The sequence below is a fragment of the Carcharodon carcharias genome, chromosome 28 (assembly GCF_017639515.1).
Source record: "Carcharodon carcharias isolate sCarCar2 chromosome 28, sCarCar2.pri, whole genome shotgun sequence".
In the NCBI taxonomy this organism is placed as follows: Eukaryota; Metazoa; Chordata; class Chondrichthyes; order Lamniformes; family Lamnidae; genus Carcharodon; species Carcharodon carcharias.
This window is the reverse complement of record NC_054494.1, coordinates 32486791-32506866: the sequence shown is the minus strand read 5'-3', so window position 1 is coordinate 32506866 and position 20076 is coordinate 32486791. Positions and strand designations below refer to the sequence as shown.

General features: G+C 41.7%; 1 protein-coding gene across 15 annotated transcripts in view; it reads left to right on the top strand.

The window, feature by feature from the left end:
• The window catches only part of col13a1 (collagen, type XIII, alpha 1), a 239574-nt gene that overhangs the window by 108354 nt on the left and 111144 nt on the right, over nt 1-20076 (top strand). For 12 of the 15 annotated variants that reach the window (XM_041176321.1, XM_041176332.1, XM_041176327.1 and 9 more), the window contains 3 exons: nt 5714-5764; nt 16062-16097; nt 19015-19041. In XM_041176321.1, coding sequence (XP_041032255.1) covers nt 5714-5764; nt 16062-16097; nt 19015-19041 — 114 coding nt within the window. The remainder of the gene's footprint in view (nt 1-5713; nt 5765-16061; nt 16098-19014; nt 19042-20076) is intronic. The other 3 variants (XM_041176334.1, XM_041176325.1, XM_041176335.1) reach the window with 2 other exon arrangements.

The following is a 20076-nucleotide window of genomic DNA, read 5'->3' as shown; positions in this document are numbered from 1 at the left end:
CCATCAGTACTGTTAAGATAATTTAAATAGCACCATAAAAAGAGGTTATGAAAGAAAATATCAGTAGGAAGAAACATGAAAACGTGTATCCTGGCAGCACCAATTAAAACAAGGAGCAAACTTGAACAAAATAAAATAACTTTCCTTTAAGAAGATAATTTGAGCAGGTTTGATCTCAAGGTCCACAATGAGCTCAGTTTATGTGGAAAAGATGTGTTTTGTTGGTTAAGACAATCCCAATTTCCCAACCAATTCCTACTGTCCATGAGATCTCTCATGCCAACAGCAGAGCCTTGGAATATTTGTCAACTGAATATAAAGAGCGGCATTGTCCCAGATTTGCACTAAGCGAAGGTAAAATGACATTTTATCTGCTGGCCGGCATCCCAAAATTGCTGCATTAATTATGCATTCCCGGAAAGCATAGCGATTTCATGACGGGCAGACTCTAATTCATCCACTAGGCTGTCACCTCACTGCTTCATCACACCGGGTGTCACATTTAAAGTACAGCCGCACCCACATCTCTCAGCGCTCCTTGCCCAGGACTGCTGTATGTAAGACATGGCCTTGAAAGGCAAGAAGACTGCAGCCCCCAGGTTTAGTGACAGGCCCTCAAGCACCTTTTGGATGCTGTGGAGTCCTGCTGTGATGTCCTCTACCTTCACTCTGGCTGCAGGAGGGGCAGCAATGTTACCACTCCAGCTTAGGAGGCGGTGGCAGTGATGGTCAGTGCCAACGCTGCACCAAAGAGGTTGGCCATCCAGTGCAGAAAGAGGATGAATGATCTCATCCGTGCCCCCAGGGTAAGGCAACCATCTCATCACTCTAAACTCACACACTCACAAGACCATCACACATTCACTGGCATCTCACTCACTGCCAGCTCAAGGGACATCACCACTCACTCTTTCACACGCACCCTCACATCTCTATCTGACCTTATCTGATCTGGAGACTGCCACCTCAGCCCTCACCATCTTGAGGCTACTTGTACAGATTAACATGTGCCCCTCTCATGTGCTGGAATACCCCCCTTCCCCAGTACAGCCCTCAGCCTGCAGCCTCTTCTCGTGCCTGAGGCCACTTCTCCCCCTTCCCCAGGCAAGCCCTAGCCCTGCAGCCATACAGAGCCACGCCCACCTGATGGTAGAAACCTGCCCTTAAGCCCCCCTAAAAGTGCTATCTGCAAAGCCTGGTGCTGATGACCACGAGTGCTGCCTGAAGCTAGATAGGCAAACAAATCATCAGGTCCTGAGCAAAGTGCAGCTCGCCAGGTGCACTTCACTTATGTGCAGTTGTGAAACACGTCGTCGTGTTAGACGGACAATCCATCGCGGGGGGATGAGTCCGGCGGATTGGCTTTACAATGATGTGCAGATGTATCATAATGAGTTTCTTGACACCCGATGGCTGGAAATGTGGCCCGCCATTGACGAGCTGAGCAGCCGTTTGTAAACTGGTTTCACAACGCCGTGAAACTGATTTCTGGCCTTCTTGCCATATTGTCCACTCACACCGCCAAGCATGCCCGACGCCAGCGGGCATGGACAATTCCACCCAAAGAATCAATAAATATTTTAATTGTTGGCTGGGAATGACAAGAATTATATTTGACCATTCTGTCTGACTTGTCTTAGTAATTGTGTAGAGTGGGTAGAGGAAAGTGTGACATATCTCTTCACAAGATGAATACCAGTCTGACTTAGAAAAACTTGGAGAACAGGTAATCTCAAAGACTCTGCATATTATTTTGGTCTTCCAAACTTCACCGAATCTTGGCATGAACCCTATTCTAAGTTTGATCAAGTCAAGTCTCGTCTTTCAGCTTTGATTAATTCCACCCAAGTGGAAGTGTGTTCAGGATATAAAGCAACCCACCTGGCCCAAAGATAATTAAGTGAAGATTACGCAAAAGCTGTCTGTAAGCAATGGTTAATAATGCATTGAAGGGATTGGACCAAACCATGAGTTTGAAGTAAACCACATTGGCATCAGTTCAAGCCTGAATTATAACATGCTGCAGACTTGTTTTTTTTTGTGGCTAGTTTGATTCGAAGTTGAGCAAATATACTGGTGAAAAGCAAATCCCTTCAAGCACCAGGCTTGAAAATGAGATCATCGTTGTCCGGAAATGCAGCGCAACCAGAAAGTTTTCTTTCTTTGAAGTACACCTGGCAAAAAGATTATTAGTTGTATGACGAATGATTATTTATGCGCTGAAAATCCAAAAATGTTGGTCAAAAATAGTACCTCATAGAGCCCTCATGGTCAATTCATTCAAAAACTGACCTTCGAAATATTTCTGTTCACTAATTAGTCGTTGTTAATTAACTTACTCTATTGTGCAAACTTTTCATAATGCAGGATGCGACACTAACTTGTAACTACTTGATGTAAATTCAGGACCTAAACAATATTATTCCTGAAACAACAGTCATAATAAAACTGGGAAATGATGAAACAGAAGAAATATGTGTATATCGATGTTTCATGTGTTGCACAATTCTAAACTTGTAAAGATAAGATTTTTGATGTTGGTAGTTTCTTCTTTTACTTCAACCTGTAGTTTTGTACAGTAACTGGTGGTAACGCATTCAATCTCTCACATCTCCAGCTGCCATAATGATGATGCTTGAACCCATAATACCCCTTCTCTCCCAAAAACTACATAGTGAAAGAAATGTTTTTTTTTTAAATAGTGTGAGCGCCAGCAAGTACTTATGGTGCAACTGAGATCAGGTTTGTTTGCCCATGTTGAAATTGCAGCAGGATGTTATCCAGGATTTGTACCAAGAGTTATAATATATACTTGGCACATTGTTTCCTGATAATTGACTCTAGATTATTCCTAGATTTATGTAATGTCAGTTATTTTAAACAGCCTCAGAAATAGAGGACATAGAATCCTTTCAAAAGTATTGCCATGATTGACCAACTGTTACAGGCAGCTTTAAAACTGGCTGAAGAAGAATAAAAACATACACTATATATAAATGGTATTTCAGCTGTGCGTCAGGGATAGATTCTGTTGTGAACTGATGAAGCTTAATTCTCAACCTTTATAAAGCTATTTGAGCTCCATGTTTTAAATGATTCGCTTCTTTATTTACTATGTAGAACTTAACAAATGATTATCAGATCTGAGCAATTTCACCAGACTGGAAATATTCCAGACATATAACCCATGATCTGGTTGTTTATATAAATGATGCTGGAAGCTGGAAATTGTGACACCATGTCCTGGTTTGCTCAAATTAAATAAAGAGTAGATCATGATGGGTCATGGCTGTCCTGGTCTTCAGATTCATATTACTGAGTAAAACATCTTATAGTGCAAACTGATAACTGCAAGTTAACACTGACTTATAACACAATTTTAGAAGTTGTTTAACCTGGTTTTGGGATAAGAACAAGATTCCAACCATTGTGCAACATAATCTAACAATAGATAATTTTGTTCTGTTGCTTTCCTTAAGGAACTTTTAGGTGAGGATTGTGTTCTAAAGCAAGTTAACTTAGACTATATTTGCATTTCACTTTGTTCTGATGTTGCAATGTAGTGTGAATCTGGAGTCACAGCCCAATGCAGAGCAGGATTCCCCTCTTCATGAGAGTCCACATTACTAATTTTTTAGTCCAAATTGGATGATCCAAATCTAATCTACCTCAAGGTTTAGGTATTGAAATACCCTGGGCATCTTGCACTACGGTACCAAGTTGCATGGTTACAGTGGAAACCTTAAAGAATCACCAAGGAGAAGTTTTGATAGTTACCAAACTAGGATGGTATTTAATATTAAAATATTAAATAATATTAAAAAGGATTCAGTGCAAAAGCATTCTTGTGAGCAGAAGCAATTTCACTTATCATTCTAAATAAAAATAGCTAAGTACGGGCTGGTGTCTTTCCAACTGAACTACTAACCATTTAATTCAGCATTTGTTCACTGTCAGCTTCTCAGCTGGCAAAGGTATGAGAAATAAGTCTTCATCGAGCAAAGTATGCACAGTTTACCTTTAAAAACCATAAAGCGTTACCTCTTTCTAGAGCCAGCTTAGGCCTCGACTCCAGATTTACACAACAACTCAGCCTTGGTGGAAAGCCAGATCATTTTGTACAGACATTATGTTGTCGTGTGATTGCAGCCTTATTTTAACATATATGCACGCAATTTCAGATTTGTGACCTAGAAATTGGGAGTACAATCTCCTTTTGTCACGTGTTCTTGCCATACTGTCTACTGACCAGTTGAAAACAAAATCTACTTTGTTTAAAACATTAATCTATTAAAATCATAAAATATAAATGAAGCATCAGCAGGTGTGGCAACTTATATAACCTACTACCAGATACAAACTCATTTCTTGGCCATCCAGTGGTAATAAGGTGCAAAAGTGCAATTAATATTTTTTCCATTTCTAGAAATAAAATTAGGTAAAATGTCCATTTTGCTTTTGCGATGCTGCAATTAGATTGTATTTCAGAATCAACAGGTGAACCAGTTATAGAATTTCAGTTCACAATTCACATTCATTTGCACCATGTACATAGTCCTGTAATTAGGCATTTGATTTGTTGGATTTTTGATGCTCTTGAGGTTTCAGCCATAATATAAATCTTAGTTTACAAGATCTTCCAGTAGTTGGGATGGGAATGCATTATGTAGTATGACACACAACTATACACATCAGGATGTTGCCGGACCTAACTCCTGGCCCTTGCTGAGTGAGATTCACTTAGTTGCATAGGAAGATGATAGAAGTACAAGGGATAACATTCTCCTTGGTATCTCTGGGCTGGAAAGGTGGAGGAAATTGGGTTTGAACCTCTAGTTGCTAACAAGCTGCTGGACATATCCATGTAATCGGGGCCAGGTAAAAACAGCAGGAGGCTTTGATGGGTTCCATAGTTCCTGGTGATTCAAATGCTCTTTCAAAGAGCCATTACAGGCCTAACAGGCCAAATGGCTCACTTCTACGCTGTAAAATTCTAAGTAGAGTCATGGGAAGGTACTGAGTATAAAATTGGTGATTTGCCTTCGCAAGAAAGGAAAACAGAGAAAGGAGCAAGGTGACAAAGGGTTACTGAAACAAGCTCTAACATGTGTTTTACAAGCAGTCCTAGAACAACATAGCCACATGCCCAACCATAAATTACTACCTTCATGGGTAATAGGAAGTAAATGTTATACATTGACCATGGGGAAGGCAAGCAAAGGAAGGGATTGAAAACTTTTAAGAGATTGTAAAAAAACAATCAAATGCATTCTGGTTTGTAAACAGTCAAAAAGTACTTGAGCTGTATCTATTTTCAGGAAAAGATGCCATTGTGTTCCTTGAGAGCCGGTCATGGAGGGTGAGGGGTATGATGAGTTGCCCACTATGGTGAATGTCATATGTCATACCTAATGCAGACCACAGGAGCTCAGAGCTAAGTTAATGCTTCATGGAGATGCTTACTTAGAGTTTGGGGTTTACCAGTATTGAAATTCTAACTTCCGTTGAGAGACCACAAACCATACCCTTTTAGGGCATGTAGTCAATTTAATCGGAATCTTGGCTAAAATAAATCACTAATAAATCTAAGCATCAGGTGGAAACAACTATCAGGAGACAGTACATGCAAAAGGAGATTCACAATAAGACGTAATCTATTTGTGTGGATTGTAATGGGTGCTTTTTCTGATTGCCTTTTCCCCTTCTACCACAGGGAGTTCCAGGAGATCCTGGCATCTCAATCATTGGACCCCGTGGCCCTCCTGTGAGTCCCATCATCTATTATTGATTCCTTGTTCCACATTGTGCTTGGTTGTGATGTGCTCGGACAGGAAATAGTGGAATATCTACCAGTGCAGCTGTTGACTGTTATGTAGCAGAAATGTAAACATAGCCATTGCTTTCTAGGTGTAAGAGTCTCTCATTGCATGCTGTTGTCATAAATTTTGTTTTCTTTTACTTCTTCAATGGCTGTAACATAGTTTATTTGAGGAGGAGTAATTTATCTTGGTAATCTGTGCAGTATGAAAGATTTCAATAAAATCCAGATGTTTATTGGCATGCCAAGGACATCAAGATATAATTGACTCTAACAGCCTTTTATATCATCCTAAATTATTTTTTGCTGTGAATTCCTTAAAGGAACTGGGTCAAAATTCTGGAACTCCCTCCCTAACAGCACTGTGAGTGTACCTATGCCACATGGACTACAGGGGTTATAGAAGGTAGCTCACCACCACCTTCTCAAGGGCTATTAATGATGGACAAAAAATGCTGGCTTAGTCAACAACTCTCAAGGGTTTGATAGGGAAGACATAGAGAAGATGTTTCCACTTGCGGGGGAGACCAGAATTATGGGCCATAAATATAAGATAGTCATCAATAAATCCAATAGGGAATTCGGGAGAAACTTCTTTACTTCTTTTCTTGACCCTTCAGTGCCCTCTGAACAAGAGCAATTAGAGTTGGGCAATAAATGCTGCCCTAGCCAGTGATGCCCACATCCCATGAATGAATAAAAAAAGCCCAGAGCGTGGTGAGAATGGGGAACTCGCCACCACAAAAAGTAGTTGAGGCAAATGATATATACAGGCATTTAAGGTGAAGCTAGATGAATATATAAGGGAAAAGTGAATAGACGGATAGACTGATAGGGTTAAATGAAAAAGGGTGAGAAGAAGCTCATGTGGAGCATTAACACCAGCATGGACCAGTTGGGCCAAATGATCCATTTCTGTGCTGCAAATCCCTTTATGGTTCCCTCTTCCCTATCTCTGTAATCTCCTCCATCCCTACAGCTGCCTGAGGTCTCTGGTCTCTTCCATTTATGATCACTTGCATATCTCTGATTTTAATCACCCCATTGTTGGCAGCCGTGCCTTCAATTGTCTAGGCCTTAAACCTTTCCTCCAATCTACCCTCTCTCCCCTAAGATGCTTATTAAAACCTGCCACTTTGATCACTGTCCTAAATACTCTTTATGTTGCTCAGTGTCATATTTAGTTTGGTAATGGTCACAAAGTGCTTTGGGATGTTTTACTACGTTAATAGTGCTATATAAATGCAAGTTGTTGATGGGGAGAAGGAGAAAATATTCATTCTCAGTATGTCCTGTCAAATGTTTTCTGTTGAAAATTTTAACTATTGTTGGTAAGGTTCAGGATGGAAAAAAAACAGTGGGCAGAATTTCACTGCCCCTCCCGCCAGTGGGATTTTCCAGTCTTGCTGAAGTCACCAGACTTTTAAACGGCTTGCTGCATCTTCTGGCCCTGCCCCCGCTTCCACCCAGTGTTTTCTGCCATCAATTCCTAAAGTTATGTTTGTTTTTTGTGGGAAAATGTAATTTTAGGGGCCAGCGAATTTTTAACTTTCTAACCTTATTGAGTAGAAAAATAAAAATTGGATCAAAAATGGAACAAAATTTGGGAACGTACTTTCTTCCGATAATTAGCTGTAGCAAACAAGTAGGTTAAAGTATAAAGTGTTCATTGCTGATTTATCCCCACCTATACTTAGTTTGCTAAAATTAGTGGACGTAGGAAAGCATAGTTCCTAGTTTTCAGACCTATAACTTGCACCACATTAACTGAAACCAATATTACTGAAAAACCTTCAAAGAAGAATTTAAGTTATGTAAAGTGAGTTTTTGAGCAATCTGTTGATAATAAAAGTGCTTTACGGTCATAATTAATTTACATTTGATAATACAGTTACCATCTGTCTCTCAGTTGGTCATTTATTTACATGTTCCTTGGAGTTTCCAGCTAATGATATTTGCATTATACAAAACAATGTCGCCAAACATCTTAGTGAACTTTATTGTAAGTAAACAACTGGAAAACCAACACAACTTTAAAAGCTCTAGGGGCAGAATTTTTCACTGAGTGGGCGGACGCATGCCCGATTCACTCGAGCATAAAATAACGCATGATGGTATCAGATGAGCGTCCCAGCGACATCGCGCACTCGCGCAGTATTTCGGTCGGCGGGCGCACACAGAAGTCAGAGCCGTGCCCGCCATCAATTACAAGGACAGATAAGGCCACTAAAAAGGTAATTAAGCTGTATTTTACGTTGGCCCCTGCGATTTCGTTCTCGTCACACAGGCAGGCAGCTGACAATTTGCTAAACCTCATCCAAGGGCAGGATAAAAAGTGTGAGCAGTGAGGAGTTTTAGAGATAGTTTGCTGCTGATTGATTATTGATACTTGGCAGCTTCATCTCTGTTCGGGGTTTCATTGTTAGTATTTCCAAGCTTCGTCTCAGGACTTATTGGTGTCTCCAAGGTCCCCATAGGATTCAGACCATGTGGACCCTTCCAGGTATCAGACAGCCTTCTGTTACCCTGGAAATGGGGTTTGTGGTCTCCACTGGTGCCATCCTCTCTGAAGAGGAAGAGAGGGACAGAAGAGAGAGCAGGCCGGGTGTCCCAATGCAGTTTCCAGGGGAGGGACCTGTGGGAGGAGAGGTGCAGGCACAAGGGACCCAGGGTCAGCAGGAAGTTGAGAACAGAAGGGGCCGCAGAAGATGCCACTATCCTGCCGCCAGGGTTTACAGGCAAGATGCAGCTACCTCAATATGTCTGAGGTGCAATGCTGAAGGAGGCTCCGCCTCTCGAGGGAAACCGTGACCTCCATTTGTCAGATGATTGGGCCTGAGATCAGCTCCAACTGTGTGGGTGGACACGCCATGCCAGTGGCTCTGAAGGTCACAATGACCCACAACTTCTATACCTCCGGTTCTTTCCAGGGCTCGGTGGGGGTTCTGTGTGGAGTCTCCCAATCAGCTGTCCACAGTTGTGTGAAGCTGGTGACAGACGCTCTGCCCAGGCAGGTACTGACCTTTATTCTTTATCATACGGACGAGGCCAGCCAGGCTGAGCGAGCCAGAGGTTTTGCAGCGATTGCTGGGTTCCCCCGCGTCCAGGGTGCTATAGACTGCACACATGTGGCCATCAAGGCACCAGCAGGTGAGCCGGGTGCCTTCATCAACAGGAAGAGATTCCACTCCATGAACGTGCAGATAGTGTGTGACCACAGGATGCAGATTCTGCAAGTCTGCGCAAGGTGCCCCGGCAGCTCCCATAATGCCTACATCCTGAGGCTCTCCCAGGTGCCGAGGCTCTGCAGTGCACCAGCCCGACTGGATGGATGGCTGCTGGGTGAGCAGGGTTGAAAAGGTGGCTCACGACGCCTCTCCACCACCCAAGAGCAGAGGCAGAACAGCTTTACAATAGGAGCCACGCCTCCACAAGGCGGTGATAGAAAGGACCATATTTCTTCTCAAGATGCACTTCTGATGCCTGGACTGTTCATGGGGTGCATTACAATACCCCCCAGAGCGGGTGTCATTGACAGTGGTTGCATGCTGTGCTGTCCACAATCTGGCACTGGCAAAGGGGGAGCCATTGGAGAAAGAGGATCTTGACACAGCTCCACAGGCCACAGAGGATGAATCCAGTAGTGAGTCAGAAGAGGAGCACAGTGAGGAGAATGTTGAGGGTGTGGAGGCAGACCTCGGTAACCTCCAGAGAGGCAGAGACACCAGAGATGCCTTGATCCAACGCTCCTTCAACTAGGCTACCAAAGATCAGCTTCCTCCTCATACCAGCGCTGCTCCCTCCATCCCGGGATGTCTGAAATGACCCTTTCATTTGCACCCAAAGTCCACTCGATGCCTGTGCAACAAAGTATCTAGCCACTCACGTCCAGCATTACATACTGGCGCACCCTGCACCAGAAAGAAAAATGGTGACACATACTTAGGCCATCAGAGCCAAAGCAAATTTAATCTTATTGTCACATTGAATACATAATGACATTACCGTTACTGGTGTTGATGTCCACACCAGCAGACATATAAACCAAACATAAATGAACAGAAAGTCACCCGTGAATTGCCCCTCTTGTGCTCATGATGCCTTTAACTTACATTTGCGAGTGTTACGCCTTGATGCCCCTTCCCCTCTACTGCCACTGGCATTGGAGACAGCCTGCTGACTCTGCTATCTTGTTGGCTTTGATGATATTGGCAGTTGCTCTCTAGCCAGTGGAACCTGTGCTGGCCCCACCAGGGAGGGAGCGGCCAGTGCCACAGCTGGCATTTCCCCAGTCATCGCAGCCTCATCAGATGCAACGGTCACAGGCGGAGGGGCAGAGGGGTTGCCAGATCCTCCCACACATCTCGCTGGACACCCAGCAGCTGCCGCCTAATGGACGACTCCAGAGGCTCATCATCTGCCATCGACTGAGCATCATCCTGGTCCCCAGCAGTTCTCCGACTGCCAGCGTCCTGGGCACTGTCTGCCTCTGCCTGTACCACAAACAAGTGTGATGTGCCCTCACCAATGTGCACTGACATTCTAGCCACTGATCTAATGCCCACCGAGGTGCTGGTATCTGCGCAAGTGCCGAGAGAGAATTTGATGCAAGTGCAAATGAAGCCCGGTGATCCTCCAGTGTCAGGGTGGTCCCTCGGTGTCCAGACAGCGAGTGTGTGCGAGGAATCTAAAAGGGAGAACAAGGACATGTCATTAGTTAAAGTCATCATACTGTCAATGTGCATGTCAGGCACCCTGGTGAGACAGTGGAGATCTGCATCATGGTGCCATCGTCTTTCAATGATCATTGGGGTTCTCCAGGTTTGAGGCTCCCATCAATGAAGAGACTGCACTAGAATGTTTGCACCATCTGAAACTCTCACCCCTGTATACTGCACTCTGACCTTCATCTGGCATCCCCCACCTCTCCACACCTGGTTGCACATGGAGCGTGCCGGCTCTCCAGCTCAAGGGCTTTCTGTTTGAACCTGTTGAGCAGCAGCAGATTGGGCAGGCCTTCACCTGTAAGTTATCTCTCTGCTTAGTTGTAGCTTGTCTTCTCCTGAAATGACAGAGGAGCATTGATGAGTCCACTCTCTACCTGCAGCACCATTGCAGCCTGGCCAACCCCAGCTGAGGAACACCTCACAGGCCACATCGGAGTCATAGCCCTCAAGCCGCAAGGCACTCGGTCCAAGCAGTCAGGGCTCACCCCCTTGGCCAGTTCAGACGTCATTGACAGTTGGCACTCAGACTGCAGCACCCCTGGGGTCCACGGAGGGGAATGGCCACACCTTAACACTTCTGCACATTGACCCATGCCAACACGGTACTCACTCTTCCTGAGCACAGCAGGTCATTGAACCTCTTCTGGAACTGCACCCATGTGCACCGCACCACGTCATGGCTGCTAACCAGTGCTGCAACCTCCTCCCACCTCTGGGGACGAGGGTGTCCCTCCTGGCAGCCACCTCCTCCAGGAGGACCGTGAGGCACTCGTCCGAAAAGCAGGGGGCTGAGTGCTTGCCCAACCTGCCCTCCCGCTTGGCGTCTCCAGCTGCACTCCACTCCATCGCTTTGCTAACGCAGAACAAACCTTCTTCCATGGCAGCCTTCCAGCGGCTGCCTGGGCCATTTTTAAACCTGCCGCTGGATCACCGTTGGACCTGGTGGCTGACAGGGCTCTGCTCCCACTCGGCTCTTCCCAACCAGTGAGGAGCCGTGTTTCACGCTGGGTGGCCTTAATCGGCACCAGTGTGAAATCACGGTCAGGGGCTGATCGCGGGCAGTGGCCTGTGTCCCAGCTGCTCCCAGGCCCACCAACTGCGCCCACCTGCCAAACTCAAAATTCTGCCATAGATTTTGTTCCTTTTTCTTGGATACATATGTAAGCGTGTATGCACATTGTGTATATATCTTATATACATTCATTAGATATCCCTATATCCATATTGTCCGTGTAAACTTGTCACAATGTGATTATGCCTTTCTGCCGGTAATGGCACTGTGAAATCTCAGCCCGCGCCCCCCGCCCCCAGAGGAAAATGAATGAGTTAATGTTTTTTAAGGATTTTTATTAAGTGCATTCATAAGTCCTATTTTAAAGGGGCAATAGATTAGAAGCTTAATTGAAAAAAGGACTGCTTGAGGGTCAAATAAAAAAGGTCAAAAAATATATTTGCAAAATTTGTGAACGGTGTTTATACAATATAATTTTTATTCTAAAGCTTTTTTCTTGTTTAAAATGTTAGCTTTTCCAGATTAATCAAATTTGGATCAATTCAGTTAACCAGGCCCATTGTAATGTGTAAATTGCCAACGTGATTCAGAACATTTTATGATGAACAAATGATTTGTGACTAAATGCATCACCACCTTAATGATGCAGCAGACAATTAAAAGTCTGCCTATATTCAATCTGTACTTGGGTTTCCTTAAATCCAAAGAGCGTGGTGAATGTTGCCAAGCCTTTAAAGGAGTTGCTAAGAGTGGACATGTCAACGTGCCAGAAAAGGCATCATCCTTTTACAGATGAGAGGAAAGGATTTCATTTCTTTGATATGTTATTTCCGGTTTGAAAATACCATAAAGAATTGATTTATTTGTGGCGTTTTTCACTCTCATTGAGTTAAGTCAGGGCTGCAGAAATGTGACAACATAGTTTGACCATCTGGTTTTGCAGTTAGCCACCAGAAGCAGTGTGATAAACCATTGCTAATGAGGAACAGCTTGAAACCCAGTTACTTGTTCTTGCATTTTGCATTTGACAAATAACAAACAAGTAACAGGCCCTACTGTCTTCAAAGGAAGTTGCCTTTCTTCAGTAGCCTTAATTACAATGAATTTAAGCTGCCTTCAGTTATCATGGTGTAGTTGGAGGGAGATGGTTACACAGTGAGCCAGTCATTTGTAGAAAGTATTGCTTGAAGAATGTGTCTTTCACACAATATCCTATCTTTACAGCATTTTGAAAAGCCATTTTAATTATTTAATCTTACGTGATTATTTGAAGTCTCTGCAAAGAGCAATTGAAATGGGATTGATTTATTAATCCACTCAAATCCTTCAAAAGCCAAGATTCACTTAATTTTCATGCAATCTCTTGTTAGTAATTTGTAAAGTTGAGGCAAACTTGATACTTTTAGAAAGATTAGATTTCACAGAATTCTGTCATGATGCCGGAATTTTCCAGCCCCTCACGCCAGCGGGATCTTCCGGTCCCGCCGATGTGAACGGAGATTTCAGTGGCTCGCTGGCCCCGCTGCGGGGGGTGGGGGTGGGTGGGGGGTGGAAGATTCGGCCCCATGCTGAGATTACAATGCTGTAATACAACACTGAGCATGGATAGTAGAATTACAATTTAACTATAATGTCACACTAATGTCTACAACTGATTTCACATGGATATCTTTTGCACAATAAAGAGTGACAAGTCTTCCCTGATAGTTCAGCTGGTTCAGACCAGCAAAGTTTGAGGCTTGATTTCTCTCAGTGATGCTGAGTTAGTGTGAGCTCAGGTGCAGTGATGACAGGACGGTACAATTGGCCTTCGCACCCTGCGTTAGGTGGGCAAAATGAGCTGGCACTTCTATTTCTGATTTTAGTGCTACTGGCTGGAATGCATATATCAAGCATGGCTTAGTTATGATGCCTCCCTGCACTGAATGGTTTGTCAATATGACCTGTCTAAGCTTATGGATTTATGGTTGCTTGGATGAGAGTTCTAGGTGTGATACCTTGTTGTTTAGTTTAAAAAAAAACTTTTGAGAATAGCAGATCTTCTGTACGCTTCAAGAATGTACTTGAGTTTCTTTTGAACTAATGAAGGACCTATAACATGTGTCATGGCACAGGTTGAGATGTTGCACTCCACTTTACCTGTGTAGATGCTTGCATGGTAGGGATGCAAGTAAAACATTTGTGTGAAAGCCCATGATTTTCCATCCATTAAATGACCCTTTAATGCCTTAAAATACCCTCAGTAAACTTGAGCTTTTCCAAAACTCAGCTCCCCATTTCCTAACTTACACTAAGTCTCATTCACCCATCACCCCCTTTGCTCACTAACCCACAATGGTCCGGCAATGCCTCAATTTTAAAATTCTCATCCTTGTTTTCAAATCCTTCCATAACCTTGCCCTTGTTAATATTGCAAATGCTGTGACAATTGAGTGCATGCTCTAGTTGCGATTAAGAGCAGCTGATACTAATTAGGTGAGGTGAGAGTGACTTGACATCAAGGCCGCATTTGACCGAGTGTGGCATCAAGGAGCCCTAGTAAAACTGTGTGGGAGGAGTTATGTGGAAGGGAAAAGTAGTCTGCACTTCTGTTATGCTGAGTTTTGTGAATAAATTTATGTTGAAAACAGACTGGCTCTGGCTTCTTTCTTTGCCAGATGGATGTTCACTGAATTAACAGTCCCTTCCTCCCTGTAACGTTTTCCACCCAACAATCCTTTGAGATCTCTGCACTCCACCAATTCTGGACTCCACACACAGCCTGGATTTTAATCGCTCCACCATTGGCAGTCGCACCTCCAGCTGCCTAAGCTCTAAGCTCTTGAATTCCCTTCCAAAACCTCTCTGACTCTTGGCCTGTCTTTCCTCCTTTAAGATGCTCCTTCAAACCAACCTCTTTGACCAAACTTATGGTAATTTGCCCTAATATCTCCTTATGTGGCTCTGTGTCAAATTTTGCTTGATTATGCCCCTGTGAAATGGTTAGGGATCTTTTACTACAATAAAAGAGCTATATAAATACAAGTTGTTGTTGAAATAAGTAGAGATTCTGAGTTAAATGATGTGTAGTGACTCCCGTTATTTATAAAGTTTTATGTGAATGATGTTAGTGCAGTTACTCCAGGCTTAAGTGGCTGAAAGAGTGAAGCTTCAGTTGAGTCGTGTCAGCAGACTGGGGAGACAACAAGCAAAGGACAGGCAATGATTTCATTCCATGGTCAGCCAGTGGCTTTTATGATTCCAAGTGATTCATAGCTTCTGTTTTTCTTGTCCTTTTTCCATCTTCAATTAAATGCTTCATCTAGTCACTAAAACTCCAGCAATCAACAACAGTGAAGCTTCAATAAAAGCAAAACACTGCAGGTGCTGGAAACCTGAAATAAAAATAGAAAGTGCTGCTGATTTTTTCTAACACTTTCTGTTTTTATTTCAGAGTGAAGCTTCACGCTATTGTCAGTGTACTGAATGTCCACTTATATGAACTGTCTCCTGTATTGGTCTAGGAGTGACCATTGGAGAAATATGAATAAATGAGTTTACATTGAGCTGCTGAAGTACAGAAACCTGTAATGAATACAGAGATAGTGAGGAGGGCCTTTGATGACATGTACTGACCACAGTGTGTACAATTAGTCATTTGATAGTACAAAACTCGAGTATTGCTGAAAATAGAGGCATGTTGAAGCTTTTCCTCTTGCACTCATCAGGACACTTCCAAGAATACCAATATAAGGGGAAAACAGTAATTTATACTATATGTGAAGAGCGTGCTGATTGGTTAGCAAGTGGACTTTGATTGGTAGAGGCGTTGCCATGAAGAATGCACCACTGCCAAGCATTGTTTGAAATTTAAACCAGGCAAATTGACGCTGATTTGTCAATGCATTGCCCTGAAAAATGAGCCACAAAATAAGTGACAGCCATTCGCTGACTCATTCCTCAGGTTAATGCCTTGACCAATCAGGGCCAAGCTGCCTGGCTTAAATTTCAAAAGAAATGTTTGGCAGTTAACTGTCAGTTACAATCACTGTTGCATTCTTCATGGGAATGCCTCTACCAATCAGAGTTCACTTGCTAACCAGCCAGCACTCTCTTCACACACAATATAAGTTGTTGTTTTCCCCTTATATCTGTATTCTTGCGAAGTGTCCTGATGAGTGCAAGAGCAAAAGCTTCGACATGTCTCTTTTTTCAGTGTGTACGATGGTGGAAATATTTACATTGTAAAATCACTGACACAACTACTCCAATTACTCACTTTTTCACCTTACTGATACTATATATAGAAAGCATTTGGTCTGCTGCAAAGAAATGGTTTTTGCTTGCGCTTTGATACAAGTAAGTTGTGCGAATTCACTAATCGTTTAGCAAACCTTACTTGAGAAGAAAAATCATAACTAGTAAAAAATAATGCCTTGCTTTGTACTATAATATATAACCAAGTACAAGGCGAGGAATTGGATTAATTTTTCTCCCCACTTGTGTTTTTTTATCTTTAATCTAGGGTCAGCCAGGAGCAAGAGGGTTCCCAGGATATCCGGTGTGTTGATGTTTGAGAGACTTTTTCCTTGGAATTTCTTTTGTTAATCATTCAGTAATATATTTATAGCTTGCTTAGATAACCAGATCACTTTTTGGTTTACTTTTATAAGATCGACCAGCTTTCATGAATGAATGAATGGCCATGCTGACAGGAATTAATTGTATATTTATGCCGCTGCTGGTGCTTTTGAGTTACAAGTACCTAAGTGGTACAAGCTGCTCATCATGTATTCATACTGTTTGATCATTTCATTTGTGTTGCTGTAAACTAAGAAGCTAGCTCACTGCACTTAAAGCTATTTTCTAATGTTTTGGGGTTCCATTCTAATCAACTTCATTGAGCATCTATACTAAAGACTCTGCAACAAGCATCCTTATTTAACACTCCTGTGAAGTGCCTTGGGACATTTTTACTACAATAAAGGCGTTCTATGAATGCAAGTTTAAATTATCCCTCTATTAATAGAAAGTTTATTGCAACATTGTGCAGGTTGTACGACATGAAGGATAATTATGATTCTGCATTGCTCGCAGAGCAGGGGCTGGAAGGGACTGTAGATCAGAGACGGGACTGCTACATCATACTCCACCCCATACTGCTGCCCACTATAGCTTCCATTAAGAATGTAGATGTGTCGTACCAACCCTATAATATTTCAACAACACAACAGATAAAAGCACTGATATTTTCCAATATGTTTGCATTTATGATTTTAAACAGTCAAACTGTTTTTTTCAATAGCACAAGGGAATGGAGGTTATTGATTTTAACTTCTCTGTCTTAGTGGTAGGTGTAAAGAGGTGTGCATGTATACAGTGCCTTTTTACCCCTCAGAAATGTCCCAAACCACTTTGCATGCAATGAGTTAATTTGATGCACCATGACTCTTGTTATGCCATCAAAAGCAGCAACCATTTTGTGCTTAAAAGATAGAAGCAAAATGCTGCAGATGCTGGAAATCTGAAACAAAAACAGAAAATGCTGGAAAAACTCAGCAGGTCTAACAGCGACTGTGGAGAGAGAAACACAATTAACATTTCGAGTCCGTATGACTGAAAGCTCTGAAGAAGGATCAAACGGATTCAAAAAGTTAACTCTGTTTCTGTCTCCACAGATGCTGTTGGATGCTTAGTTTTTCTAGCATTTACCATTTTGTGCTTGGCAGACACCAATGAGTTTAATGACTAGTTTTTGCTTTGTGAAGCTAGTTTGAGGAATGGAATGAAAAATCTGTTTCAGATTTCTAAACTCAACCTTAATGGCTGAAAACTAAACCTGCAATTTAAATTGATATGTGAAAGCTGGCTGTGGACATATCTAATAATACTTAACTTGGATTGCCCTAAAGTGCACCAACTCTTAAATGAAAGCTTACTAATGTGAGTCAGGACATTCTGTTGGCAAACATCTTTGACCTATATTATCAATGCTGCAGAGCAATGTGAGAAACAACAAAATATATGGATTATAAAAGATACAGCAATTTATTGTAAGCGTAAGAACTGGAAGCAACAGCGTTAACTATTCAAAGTAAATAGATTAATATTTGAGGGTCTTAAGATCTGCATAAAAAGAGCCATTTTTGGCATTTAAGAGTTGAATGTGAAGCTCATCCTACATTTAAGAAAGAAAGTGAATGGTGGAAAAGTAGATCTGAAATCAATCAAAAGAGGATGAGGTTTCTGAGCTGAATGGTCTCTTCCTGTTGTACTTATCCTTTAGTGATGTTCAGGCAAATAACACTCCGAATTTGTGAATTTATGAAAGATTTGAACTCTGTGTTGGGATAAACCGTTGGGAGCATACCTTTACCACAGAGCTGTTACCTCACTTGATTGGATTGTAATGCTGCCATAATAATGAATGGTCTGCCATAGAGACGACTCTGTACAGCTTGTAAATCTTAGCCACTTGAGCTGGAGATATCAATGAAACATGAGGCCCTCATTTGACTTATGATTCAGCTGCAGTCCAGACTCTGCAGCACACATGTATATAGATATATATACATACATACAAATATATTATATATATATTATATATTGTGTATATATATAATATATTGTGTATATATATAATATTATGTATATATATATATATGCATCCAACAAATGACTAATGAGAGCGTAAGCATGGGGATTAGTGAGTAAGTAATGTGGTTTGGAAAAGAATATTGTAGGCATATAGTAGCAAAGAGCTGAGACTATGGATTGCACAATTGAATACAAGTATCCTGTGTATACCTTGGCGTTTGTTGTTGGAGCATAATCCATTTCTTGAAGGAAAGCCTGTATTTATTACAAAATGTTGTGAATGGCACTGATTTTATATTTACCCCATCTGAAATGCAACAGCATTTCAAATATCTGCTCCTGTGCGTTTCATTTACTCACACCTTCAGGAAAGTATTAAATGAGAAGTAGTTGAGTGTGAGCTAAGTGCCTGAGTTTGTGTCAAACTGGAAAAAATACATTTTAACAGTTCATGATGTCAAAACTGATTTACCATTTAGCATATTGATTTCTTGCCAGCTGTGTTTTGCTCAATTTGCCAAGCTGCTTCCGTTTGTTTTTCTTTTATGGTGAACATATTGAAACAATAAAACTGACCAGGTTTGACCGTGCTTTACACACTTCACTACCAGCTGATGGGAGCCATTTAAAACTGCACCTTAACAAAACTGCTGATTGTTAAACAAGTCTGTAAAGGAGCATTGTTATCCTTTGCTTTGGTGTCTGTGCTACTAACTATACCATTGCTGAATTTTCATTTAACTTCTCATTTAATGAACTCATTGTCATGTTGATGTTTAAATCCTTTCTATGTTGGCTTCATTTCCTATTCAATTGATTTCTGTGCTCTGAAACAGTTCATTCATATTTTTATATTCACTAATATTTAATTTATTTTGAAGGGTCCGATAGGGTTGGATGGTAAATCCGTGAGTATTTTATGTAATTTTAAAATTTATTGCTATAAGATAATTTAATAACACCACATATCATCTTTCCCAGTATTTTACCTCAAATACCTTATTTGTCTATCATTTGTTTTCATAATGGAGTAGCTTAACTAGGCCACTTCAGAGGGCATTAGGGAAGTGAAATTGGTCTTTGAATTAACGAGAGTGAATGAGGAGCCTGTTTTACATCCAGCCTCATGTCAAGTTCCATTTTGCACTACAGCACCAGACCAATTTCCGCCCCTAAGAGTCAACCACATAATATGGGATGGGAGTTACATGTAGGCCAGATCAGTTGGCGTGGCATAATAGTAAAACCAGTTGGGTTTTTGCATGTTTCTTTGCTCAATCCCACAACTTGCTGTGGTCATATTTGAACTCTCAGTCTCTGTGTTACTAGTCCACTGACATGCCTTGATATGGTCAAAATGCCCTCTGCTTGCAGTTCTCAGATTATCAGTGTTGTGATTTGTGGCATTAATGGTACTTTAGTGTAAATACTGAGTCCTGTAAATGTCTGAACCCTAATCTCTGGGTGAATATAATTGATGAGATCAGAACAGTAGCTGTTATATGGCCATTGACACCAAAGAAAATGAGATGAGCAGCTGAACTGGTATCACTGAAGGTGAAAATTCCACCAGAGGTCTGATCTGATTGAATTTAGAATTGTTTGGTGGTTAAATGGGTTTTTCTCCCTTTTCAATTTTTATTTGGAGGACAGGCATCTTCGTAGGGGTTTTTATTAAGTGTACTAGTTAACAAAAGGTTATTGAAATTAGGAAACCATTGAATATGTGATTGCGGGTGTCATCACAACTGTAATAATGCAAAATCTGTCTATCTGTGCTTGTTGCTTGCATGTTCCAGATTTAAATAGAACAAAGCAATACTTGCATCAATAACATTTTTATCCAATTTTCACAAGGTGTTTGGGGTTGGGCAAGGGGAAGAAGTTAATAAATTTACAAATTAATTACTATTATCAATCCACTGTAGCTTATACATTTATTT